We start from the raw sequence: 12,782 nt of genomic DNA on the forward strand, positions 1-12,782 counted from the left end.
TATATATTTTTTAAATGTAATACTTAAATATAATTATTATTATGTATACGGAGGTAAGCGAGGGCGAGGAGTACGTAATAGGCCTACACTGTCACTTTCTATGTATTCACTTCGGCGGCATTGGTTTCATTAGTAGACATTACGAATGGGGTTATCTCGGATTTCATTTACGTAATACAGCCGTCTGAGCTCGGCCGGCAAATCCTTTGAACTCATAATCCCCAGACCCGCCCGGATGTTATTTATTTCTGTCGGGTGCGTGCATCCGCCTGCGTCATATTTGAGAGACAATGTTTTGTTGTTGTGTGCTGTTACTACCACCTGAGGGTGACTTATTAACACGTAGTTAACTGCTCTCAGCGGACTCTCTTCTTAGTTTTGAGTAAAAACCACATATTATATATATATACATCATACAACCGCAGCGATGATTTGTGTTTCCCGATTTCTTCGTATGAATCAAGTAAATGACTTTCTGAAACGTTTTGTTTCGTAGCGGTCAATGACAAATGTAGATCAGATGTAGATGATGTGACATGGTGGCGATTCTAACAAACAACTTATCACAGTCATCACAGTACAGAGTGTCTCATTACCGTGACCAGACCCCGTGGCTCATTGTCTTGGCGCTTTTTTCTTTCCTAGGGGGGGTTCGCTCTACATGTGCGGAGATGCCTGTCCTCACAAACGGACGGAGAGGGACGCATTGCTCGGATACTGAAGGAGAAGTTTCCCCTGGCGTCGTCTCTGAAAGTTGTGGATATATCGGGTAGGTCCATGTACCTCCTTTATCTGACTGATCTAAAAATTGGTAAACGAATCAATTATCGTTCGTCCATCTAAAACGCAAGCTGTTTCAAATGTATGGCTGTATAAATATGAAAGCAAGTTCAGTGTCAGATATGTGACCAAGGCTGTTGATGGGCAAAAATAACCTAACGGACACATTCCATTATGAATATAGTCAACTCTGGGCCCAAATCTAATAAACACAACACACCACACATTCAAGAGGGTCAAGATGACCCTCGAGCCCCCCTATCAGTCTGCGGAGAACACTCTGCCACAGCTGGACGGCGAGGACACACATATCACACAGAAAGACAACACAACCCGGAGGCTCAGGGACAAGAGAACCCTCGATAACCCACACAAAGTCTAGCACACACACCTGGCTAGGAAAGAACTATAAGTTTCTCATGCACCGAATCACGGGTGCTCTTCCGAGGCAGAACCTCTTCGGAGGCGAAGCTCCGGACGACCTCAGCGCTGTTAGGGGACGTAGAATATTCGATCTCTCACGCTTTATGAATCAGTATTACCTTTTCCACTTTACTCAATAAATCCGAGGCCCTCGTGCTGATAGACTTTATTACCTCTCCGTCTCATTTTATCTGGTCAAGTAACTAGGCAGACTGTTTTTCCCAACACTGTCTTCGCCCAAATGAAATGTTTTTCCAACATGCAAAAAATATATATACATTCTTAGTAAAACAAAGCCCTGACCAGAGTCTATTTTAAAATAAAAATGTAATCGATTCCATTTAAGCTATGCTTATTCAGGTATACTGTTATATACATTATTAGGCATATACATTATGTGTTGTACTTCTGGCTGAAGATATTTGTCACGTACTCTTAGTTTCTCTCCATACCAATTCGAGAATGTAGGCCTACGTATAGCCATTGAACAGCCAATGTTGTATTGCTTTATTTGGGGGAATAAAAGTAAAACTCAGTAGAAAGTAACACAAGATTCTTCAATGAGGAACGATTATATTGGACTTTTATTTGATTCTTGTGATATTTGTTGTTCCCTTATGTATATTTGTCTATGTATGTATGTATGTATGTATGTATGTATGTATGTATGTATGTATTCAATAGAAACATTGTTGCATTGGACCTCCAGCCTGATTCTCACTAATGTTTAATTGAGGATAATTGGCTGATAGGAACAGAAAGCAAAAAGTGTGTCTCATTCTTAGAAATATATTTTAATTTTAACTTCACCAAAGCCGTTACTACGTCTATGACATTTATTCGGTGACTTATGCCAGTCATGCTTTATGAAGCAAGAGAAACAATACTCGACAATAAAATGAGTTTTCTTGCCATGCAGGACCATTTCTTATCTTACTAGTTCAGATACTATAGTGTGACAAGACAGATAATATGAAAACCCTGACACACAATGTGATTGATTGTCACACCATATGAGGTTTCATGCGCTTAAAAATGTCATGTTTTCTTTAGAAGTTATGTGTTTTTTTGTGATAGAACAAGCTCCCTTTGTCTATTATGTCTGCTTATAATGTATGTTACAATACATGTATTACCAGTATGTTCACATGAAGTAGCCTCCTCTAGTCTAGACCTTAAAGTAGGTTATTATGAGTCTTAACTTTTGTTTCACAATAAATTATACCAGGATCACAAAAATGCCATGTCAGATTACCCTCTGTAAGACATATAAAGTATATATAAAATGGATATTTGTCATTACTTTTTCTTTTTGTTATTGACCTATCTAAATGTCACAAGCTCATTTTCAGATTTTGTACACAATTTACATAAAAATGTTTGGACACATCTTACCAAGTAATGGTCCTAATGGTAAGAAAGAACTTCCGTGTCAAGAAGAGAGCTGTAACATAAATGAAGCTCTGTGTTTTGACTAAAACTGTTTTGGTTTAAATGGTGACATTGATATTTGGGACAGAGTTTCTTAGAATACACTTTTTCATGTCGTTATTTTGTTATCACTATTGTGAATTTGCTATTTCATTCAATGAATCCAATAGCATGTTTGCCTGTCTTTATCAATTGCGGTGTGTGTGTGTGTGTGTGCATGTGCGTGTGTGTGTGTGTGTGTGTGTGCGTGTGCTGGGAGCAAGTGAATGTAACAAGATGTTGATTGCGTCTTGTGTCCATAGGGGGTTGTGGTGCCATGTATGAGGTACACATAGAGTCCAGTGAGTTTAAAGGGAAAAGGACCATTCAACAACACCAGCTAGTCAACCAGGTAAGACCGTCCTAAGAAGCTGCTTATCTCATACTGGATTTACACTCCTATTTTTACTGTAAGAACTTGCCCGTTATTGTGTCTTGTATTTCTCATGAGAGAAAGGGAAACGTATTACAAGATGCTTCAGAAAGTGAGGAGTAGAAGCAAAAGTATATAGTAGTATAACAGGTTTCCATTACATATCAGTAACATGTGTTGGCATTACAAGCTGTCGGTACAATAATTTATTTGTTTGACTAACACATTTATGTTTCTCATCCACAGGCTCTAAAAGATGAAATTGCAGGAATGCATGGATTAAGAATATTTACAGACGTCCCCCAACATTAGAATCAGCCATCGCCTCATCTCCCCCACAAACCCAGTGTAAATTGAAATGTACAATTGTAATATGTATATTTAAAATTGAAAAACCACTTTGGTGGTAATTACAAATGATAATTATATATTGTAATATGATTTGCAATCTTTATTAATCGTTTGTTGTTCCCATGGTGCTGGTGATGGTTATATTGTATGTAAAGCTACTGTCGAATTTTATGTCAAGTATATAAAGGCATGCACAGGACGGCGTGTTAAAATACTTCTGCGAGTAACATCAATCTCACGCAATCACGGTAGGCCTACCTCCCGGTCATTTGATGGAATTAAAAAAGGTCTGAGCCACAATTGGTATTTACCTTCATTTCCCCCACGTCCCCAAGTCTGCACAGTTCGCCAGCCAATAGAATTTAGTAGGCTAGTTTACCCAATAGCGCCCCCAAAGGGTGGGCTTTGGAGACGCACATTTTAATTTGGCACTTGACGTTATACTACGATACTATACTAATATTATGCTATTCGGCTCAGGTATATTCAAAGTCTACACACTTAGATGTACTAAAACCATGAGTTACAACAGACATATTTTGGAAGTGTGCAGAGACCGCACTTAACCCATTTAATAAATTCCATAACATAAAATCACTAAGCCAACGTTAGTTCAGTAATTTATGTATATATATATTTTTAAACAAAGATAATCATGGCTTAAACATTTTAAAGCATTTGGCAAGATGTTGCAAGTAGCCCTATCATAATGTTGTTATAAAATATACCTGTAGGTGGTGTGCATTGCACTAGATGCGATTGGTTCAACAATTATTTCCAATTCATGCTGGACGTTTAGAAGGAATAATTGTTAGCCTATAACGCACCCTATACAGGGAGATCATTATTGAAGTAGTCCGTGTACAATACAGATAAGCCATTTGATGTCCAGTGCAGAGAGTGAGAGAAATGTCTGGTCATCCTGGGTAAGAAAAGCACTGTCTTCGCCTTGCAGCATTTAGCAGCTACCTCACTCTACACTCTGCATATACTGCGCACCAGTTCGGAGGAGAATAGGAGAACAGAGAACCTGTGGATCCTCGGTCACCGACATGGCTGACGTTACTATAGATTCGGCGGACATCGCAGAGGAAGAAACTGAACATATGATCGAAAGGAATTTTGTCATAGAGGCCGAAAACGTTGCATCTTCCATTGACCCTAAAGAGATGCGAGCGGTGATATTAGCAGGCTTCGGAGGTCTCAACAAACTCAGGGTGACCAAGAAGACCATGCCAGAGCCTCAGCATGGTGAGGTGAAGATCCGCGTTAAGGCATGGTAAATATGGCTTGTTTGATTTCTCACAGTAAACGCTCGTGTTAAATGGTTGCGGGTTTACAAGGAGTGGTCAATTAGACTACATCCCTGTGTCTCATAAATGTGCATTATGCCAGACCAACGTGCGTCATTGTTGTCCAATTGAAGCGGAATGCGCAATTGTTTTAAAAGCAACAGGTTTCCACAAATTCTTGTGGAAAATCAGAATAAACTATTGGCAAAAGGCTGAATTAACGTTTTGCACTTTTCAGTGCGTTATCTTTTTTCAATGCGTTTGTTATTACTATAAATTTGTGTAATTAACTTTTGAATTTAAAACTTTTGTCTCACAAGAAAGATAGCCTACAATTCCAAACATGTGGAAGCTCGTAAGCAATCTCGAAAAGAAAAGAAAAAAAAAAAAAAATGGAATGATTGTGACTGTACATATAAATATCATCGTTCCAACGCCTTTTTCATTCATTCAATATGACTTTAGTGGTTTGAACTTCTTGGACCTGATGGTTCGCCAGGGGAATATTGACAGTCCACCAAAACCTCCTCTAATACCCGGATTCGAATGTTCTGGGATAGTTGAGTCCATTGGTGAAAACACCCATGGATTTGAAGTAAGTGACAATGTTTGAGATACATATGTCTGCACAGAAAAAACCTGTATTCCCTCGAATTAAATATTTGTATTGCACCATTCCTCTCATCTTTATATTCCTCTCCTCCAATCTTTATAGTAAAGGCGGTTATAACTATTTCAACTATCATTTCTGTTGCAGATAGGGGACAGAGTGATGGCATTTGTGTGTTACAATGCCTGGGCAGAGGTGGTTTGCACTCCAGTGGACTATGTCTACAAGATGCCAGACAAAATGAGTTTTCAAGAGGCTGCAGCCTTCTCATTGAACTATGTAGCTGCTTATATGATGCTCTTTGAAGTTGCAAATCTTAGAGAAGGAATGTCCGTGTTGGTCCATTCAGCTGGAGGTAGTGTGGTAAGTAAGCCTACTTACTCACAGGGGGTTGAAGGAAAATGTGCTATGTTATTATGTTATTCCTAATGTAGAATAACAACAAAATTGGCATAAGAACTACTGTAAACTCCAGTGTTATGTAGCTTTCAAACTTTTCATTGATCCAGATTTTATATCTGAGAGAATGATTTACAAGTTATTCTGTAGGAGACCAGTGTGTGTGAATAATTTGCCTAAAGATTAAGACATTCACAACGCATTTATGCAATTGTAAAAACAAAGTTGCATACAAATATGCATTTTTGGCAACTGCATTTAAAGATAGTGGCTGGTAATCAAAATCTGTTGCTGGCATTGTATACAACACATCACATGTTTGTAACAAGCAAGACGGACATCTCTTTATGATACAAAACATGCAGAGATGGTCAAAAGCTCATGGACATCATTTGCAATGTAGCTATTCTGTTTGTGTTTTTGTGCATGCCGTGGGCTTCAGAGCCTACCATTTCCCTCAATCATTCCCTCGGTTGTCGTTTAGTGACTAATAACCATTTAAATTGCTGTTTCAGGGTCAAGCAGTAGCTCAGCTCTGCTCCAGTGTGCCCAATGTCACTGTGTTTGGAATTGCCTCATGTTCCAAACATGTAGCCATCAGAGACTCAGTCACCCACATATTTGACAGAAATGCGGATTATGTACAAGAAGTGAAAAAGTAAGAATGGGAACTGTCTACTGGGAAGGTTATTCTAACTCATTGATTGAAGCTTTCTGAATTATTTCTGAAATATTTATAATTTTTTAACAATGGCCATCGTTACCGTGCTAAATTACAGAATTTTTGTAGTTGCTTGATTTTTGACCATTAAATTCTGTTATACACATACATACACACTGTTCCTCCATAGAATTTAATCAAATAATAGGCCACGCTGAATGAACAGGGTGTTGTATAAATGCTAATGTCACACATTGCCTTATTCCATCTTTTATGGCTTTTGTACCCATGGCAACACATGGCTCTTCTCTGAGAGCACCAACAATGCAGGGTGGTGGCTCATACCTACTGGTAGCCTACGCAGCCCAGCAGAACCAATAATGTGTGGATGTCGGATTCATCTTTATTAAATTAAAAACATATTACATTGATCTGCGTAGAGGCAAGCAATTGCTTTACAAATAAGATATTTTGTTATCTTTGCAGTGAGGAAGGTTTCAGTATCGTTGTAATATGATCAACATTTTTATGCTCTATAAACACAACAGCATATTGTCAGATGGTGTGGTCTTTTTTGCCCACTTCTCAGGATCATGAGCATAGCCACAGCATAGCCATAGCATAGCCAGCATACCAGAGCTAGACTACTCTAGCTAAATAGGTGTCCTGAAAGGATACATGGTGGGAAGATACAAATGAAACACTTTTTCATCAAACCTCATTCCTTCACATTTGAGTATATAGTTTAACAATATTTTATCCTTAAGAGGTTTTATCTATCTTATGCTATTCAAATTACTCAGTATATTTAGTTCATCTAATTGAGTTAAGATGGTTAGGGTAACACTGTTTGTGTGAATATGTTTTACCTCAATGGATTTAATGAAGACATGAAGACATTAGACATTAGGCATTAGATTTGGTTGTTTTTTATTTCACACATATCGTTAGGTTTATCATCATAAAATCATCATACAACCCCTGAGATATTTCATCTCATATACACATTATATTCACATATTAACCAGTGCCAATCAATGGATTGCACATCTTACGTTTGTATCATTCAATTGTGAAACAGATATAACTTCAAATAAAATACCTTCTACCACTGTTGTATAAATTCTGCTATGTCCATGCAACTGAATATGATGAAATGTTAAGACCATGCCATTCATTTAATGTCGTTGTGTTTGAAGGATTTCACCGGAGGGTGTTGACATTGTTTTGGACTGTCTTAGTGGCGAGCACACTGCGAAAGGCCTTGCTCTGCTCAAGCCTCTTGGAGCATACGTCCTCTATGGTTTGGACCTTTTATTCATTTTTGCTCATTACGTTCTGATTAATTATAACCATAAATGATTTGTGTCTGTTTTCAGGGACAACAGGAATGTAAACAAAGACCTTAAAGCACAAATACATTTTGCTCATGCCCTTCTTCTTCCAAGTGATATTCGCTCATTTTGCTAAAGTCACAATGTCTGTCTTTTCAGGTGCATCAAACATGGTCACAGGCGAAACAAAGAGTTTTTTCAGCATCGCAAAATCTGTGAGTGAGTTATAGCTGCGACACAGCCCATCGAATAAAGCGATCACAGAAGACATAGAAGACAAAAATGACCGTCTAAGATATAAAATAATAGTTTGTGTGTGCGTCTGGTCTCTGCAGTGGTGGCAAGTGGAGAAGGTGAACCCGTTCAAACTCTACGAGGAGAACAAAGTGATTGCCGGATTCTCCCTCCTCAACCTCCTCTTCAAACAGGGTGGCTGTGTGCGAGTGAAGACGGTGATGGACAAACTGTTGTCCCTTTACAGTCAAGGGAGGATCAAGCCAGTCGTTGACTCACTCTGGGCCCTGGAGGAGGTAAGTCCCGCCCCCCCCCCCAACACGCCCCCCCTCCAGATGATATTTAACTGCCAGGCCAAGTGATGGGATTTGAACTTTGAAGTTGTGAACTAAATTGAGGGGCGAGGGGGGGGGGTGGATAATAATCAGACGGCGGCACAGCAGAAACATGCCGTTTTTTGGGAACTGGAGTTTTGTAAACACTATTGAATGAGGGGAAGTCTGTTTGGTTCGCCACAGCTTTTATGAGACGTTGTCAGCTGCTCTCTGTGGCTGACATTTACCCACAGAAGGTGTGTGGGCTATATCTTCCTTTGAACAAAATTCTTTCACAACAGGCCGCGTAAAAAAGGCACAATGTCTGCCACAACACAACGTAGACCCCAGTGCCTTCTGGATGTGCAAGACTGTGCTTTGTGGGCAGATGCAGAGGCAAATAAGATATATCAATGAAAAAGGTTTATTTTTTGAACCGCTTTTATTTTTTTGAAATGTATGCCTCCCCTCTCTTCCCTCCTCGCTTGGTAACTTGGCAGCAGCTTCAGGGCACTGGCTGGAACCGGTGCCCATTAGGAATCTCATTAAAACACAGTGGCTCAGTGCACCAGGGGTACTGGCCTACCTTCACTTGTGTGTTTGGATTCGGAAGAAATGTTTAAGAGAGTATGTGTCCGATTGAAATAGCTGCATGCAGATTCATCCTGATTTATTCCAAATTGTGAGCTCCACATGCTGATACAAGTGAAACAAATGCAATACGCATCAATTATAGTGCCAAAGGTTGATACAACCTCATTTGAGATGAAAATAAGACAAAGACAAATATTGTATGGTCGACTTAGCGCATTGAACTGTGCCTGACCTATTTATGCTCTGGCCTTTGTTCGCACCATTTCATTAAGCAAATTAATGCTTATACAACAATAGCTTCCAAACAAGCCCCTACAATCATTTGTTTCTCGGTGATAGGAATGCAATACATGGAATCCTCTGTAACATTTTGGGAAAAGTGAACCTTAACTAACTACCTTGTTACATCCTTATGAGCTTCCATGAGAAGAATAAGCATTGAGTGTAATTTGGTAAATCACTATTAACATTAATTTCCCCAGAGAAATGTAAGGTTAAGTAACATTATGTATGTGTAATACTATGTGTATTCACTTTCTCAAGTTTTGAGGAGGAAGAACGCCACCTTTTCATAATTCTCAAAATAATCTTGTGCATTTCATCAGTTTTTATCGAGCAAGGCTGTTTCATGCATATTTGTTTGGAACTGGGCATTCTGTACTGAGCATGAACACACAAGTAAGATCCAGAAATAGTTTGACCCTTAAGACCTGATTTAGCATTCACGCAAGAATATTTTTCTCTAAATGTGATGAATCCAAGAAATCGTTCACAATCTGGTCAGCATCTCCTCATGAAATGAGGAGTTCTTGAGTTCTTGAAGTTCATATTTTGCCAAGGAGACCTGGCAGGCATTTCTTTGGCAAGCCTTCCCCTACTTTCTGATTAGCTTGGGTAGCCAAGCCAAAAACTTAACTGAACATGTGTCTGTGTTATCCCTTAGAGTGGCACATTCAGTAGGGAAATGGATCAAATAATACATGCTTTATTGCCCCCTTTTGAGGTCAATTTAAAGGGAATTTTGTTGTTGCTTCTAGAAATACGTTTTTCTTACATGCACGTAGATGCCCCAAATAATAAATTTCAATGTTTGAATAAAATATATTGAATGAACACTGAGTTTGATTGTCAAGAGTTGTGCATATAACATATTTTTGTTCTGCAAATGTCCTTGGCTTAACATTTAATTGAATAGATATCAAGCTTATTAAAATGCTACCACTTAGATTTACTTTGGGGAATGTCACAGACATTTCAGGTTAAACAAAGAAAACAATGTAAGTTAGATATTTGCTATGAGTGTGCACTGAATGTTTAAAAAGCATGTTTGAAGGAAAAATGTAACGTTTGTTATGTTTTACATTCAGGTGAAAGAGGCCATGCAAAGAATCCATGACAGAGGAAATGTAGGAAAACTAATACTGGACATTGAGAAGTCTCCTACACCTTTGGTAACATATGTTAATTTCATTATCATAGATATTGTATTCTTTATTTTTTGTAATTGGTACAGTCAGGGGAACACTTTCTGCTTTTAAAACATAATTTCAAAGATTTATAGTAACAAATCATTTGACATTTACCTTAATGCTGCATGGTAACAACGCAGATCATTCCAATTCAGATTTACTGTTACATCATAAAATTCTAAATGCTACACTAAACATTGTAAATGCTTCACTATAACAAAATGTTTGATTTTCATTCTACTTGACTACAAGATGGCAAGTGACAGCACAGAGACTAGCGAGGCTGGCGAGGAAGAGGAAGATCCTGAAGGAGACAATGACAATAAGGAGCGCATGCCTTTCATTCAGTAAGCCAGATATACTGCAAAATATGGTTCTACACGCTCTCACCCTGGAGATCAGAAGGAAACTTAACATAGACCTTGCTGTGTGTGTGCATGTGTATGGATTTGTTTCAATGTGTGCGTGCATGTACACGTGTCTGTTGTAGGTTTTCAGGTCATTGGATCACTGGAGTAAAGGTAAACGTTAGGGTAGTCACGATTGTTAATTCAACAGTCGGTGCCACCCTTAAGTGATGTGTGAAGCTAGTCAGGTAATTCGATTTTGTTTGCATTCATCCACGTAGTTGCTTGGAAACAACCACCCCTGGCAGGTGGGGATAAGGTTTTTGAAAGACTTGAATAGGGATACAAAAATGTTTTATTGGAAGGAAACAAATACCATCTTACTGGCTTGTCTACTTGTTGTACACAGAGTTGTGTTATGGGGATGTGTGCAGACCCATGGAAGTGAATCATAACTCGAATGCGCCAGAAAATTAGTATATATATTTTCCCAGAGTTCACAGCTGTATTGTCGTATATTCAAAGTGGGACGCCAAGTGCTTTTTTCATATATATGTAGTGTTGAACCAGAATGTGGTAGTATTTGGAAATATGCTTATTAATAATTAAGTACATGCCAGATTTGAATATATACATGTATTTTGCTGCCATAAAATTTCTAGCAAGAATTTTATAGATTTCTGGACCAAGACTGTGAACCAGTAATGGGTTTGAAAGACTAGCGAGTAATTACATCACATTTAAACATTATTTGGCTTACAATTGATCTTAAAGTGATAAAAATATCTGATTCACTTTTAATTATTTTAGGAAATTTAACATTTGCTCCCTTAGGGTCAAATTCGGTTACCTATTATTACGTCAATACCAAGATATAGCCCAAAAGATTTAATCATTCAATGGAGTTATTTTACATATATTTGCACCCAAAAATGTGTTTGTGCTTACTTCTGGTATATGGCTGTATTATGTAGTTGAAACATATGCCTGCGCTGACGTTAAACTGATACCTTTTTTTGTGAAATGACACTGCTCTATTGTCAACTTTAACTCAGCACTTAAGTTAGCACTTTGATTGACAGTTTCAGACTTTGAGCAATTACATCTACACAAAACAGTTAGGGGGAGATTCAGCCCACACCATTTAGCCTTTCCAAAACTGAGTTTATTAGCTGATTTTGAGGTGTATATTCATTTACTTTTTAACTTTTTCATATAAAAAGATATTTTGAGGTGTGTAGTATACATTCCTGTGTGATATGTTATGGTTATTTTTAAGTTGTTGTCTGCCACTTTAAGGACTGTCTTGTGTCTACATTTATGTTCTTAACACTAGGTATTATAATGGGTTGGAGCGATGTTATTGTACATAATGCATGGAGCCCAAATTGAAATGGTGTGTTTGTGTGTATGTGCAATTTTATGTTTACCTGCTGGTGCCTCGTATTCAAGGGCCATAATATGGCACATGCTTTCTGTTGGAATGAATAGTAGTTTAACTGAATCTAGTTCAATGTTCAGTAAAGGTATTGCTGTGGGATTATCAATGCGTAATCCTTGTTGTCAAGAAGCGCAGTTTCATTACTGTTACTATGGTATCCATTAAACATACTTTTAATGGACACTAGTATTTGTTTACCTGTCAGTGCCTCGTACTTAAAGTGCCATACGACTATACAAAACATTTCTTCAAATGGCAAGCCATTGAAATGAAGAAAGTTCAATGTAAAGTAAAACATTTTTGGAATAGGATTTACATGTTACTTGTTTTGAAAAATAAAATATATTTAAAAAAGTATATTGTCGCAAAATCATTAGATGTACTCATATTAACCTTGTTCACATGAAATGCATATAGAATATCTTATTTTACTATATTATAATACAATAAAAATGCACACATTGATCTAATGTAAGATTTTTGTCATATTCAATTGTCCATCTTCGAATCCATATCGGACACACCTCTTCATGGGAGCCTTGGGATTTGTTTCACGCGTCATAGAACCAGACCAATGACATTACTGGAAAGGTTTCAGCTTGTAGGGTAACATGACTGAGATATCAGCGATGTCCGCTCTGCTTGGGCCTAACAACGCCCCCTAGCTGCTCTAAAATCAATGTAAACCAC

General features: G+C 38.1%; 2 protein-coding genes across 2 annotated transcripts; both read left to right on the forward strand.

The window, feature by feature from the left end:
• The first annotated feature begins 303 nt into the window (after positions 1-303).
• bola3 (bolA family member 3) lies at positions 304-3,685 on the forward strand. The gene is made up of 4 exons (XM_084476071.1): positions 304-463; positions 646-769; positions 2,937-3,025; positions 3,293-3,685. The coding sequence occupies exons 1-4, from the start codon at positions 428-430 to the stop codon at positions 3,356-3,358; spliced, it is 315 nt and encodes a 104-aa protein (XP_084332197.1). The 5' UTR covers positions 304-427; the 3' UTR covers positions 3,359-3,685.
• A 764-nt stretch (positions 3,686-4,449) lies between these two features.
• Positions 4,450-10,655, forward strand: vat1l (vesicle amine transport 1-like; the record flags this gene model as incomplete). Its single annotated transcript, XM_084476309.1, has 9 exons — positions 4,450-4,676; positions 5,155-5,284; positions 5,447-5,662; positions 6,214-6,356; positions 7,559-7,662; positions 7,853-7,908; positions 8,029-8,223; positions 10,203-10,286; positions 10,557-10,655. The coding sequence occupies 9 exons, from the start codon at positions 4,450-4,452 to the stop codon at positions 10,653-10,655; spliced, it is 1,254 nt and encodes a 417-aa protein (XP_084332435.1).
• Positions 10,656-12,782: the final 2,127 nt, after the last annotated feature.

The sequence above is a fragment of the Micromesistius poutassou genome (assembly GCF_964030765.1).
Source record: "Micromesistius poutassou genome assembly, chromosome: 12".
Taxonomy (NCBI): Eukaryota; Metazoa; Chordata; class Actinopteri; order Gadiformes; family Gadidae; genus Micromesistius; species Micromesistius poutassou.

What these genes read in the sequence shown, in the direction of transcription:
- bola3 (XM_084476071.1), top strand. Translation starts at nt 428, where the DNA reads ATGATTTGTGTTTCCCGATTTCTTCGTATGAATCAA. An exon ending in GATTTCTTCGTATGAATCAA is followed by an intron (nt 464 to 645) that starts GTAAATGACTTT and finishes TTTCTTTCCTAG; the next exon opens with GGGGGGTTCGCTCTACATGT. An exon ending in AACACCAGCTAGTCAACCAG is followed by an intron (nt 3,026 to 3,292) that starts GTAAGACCGTCC and finishes TCTCATCCACAG; the next exon opens with GCTCTAAAAGATGAAATTGC.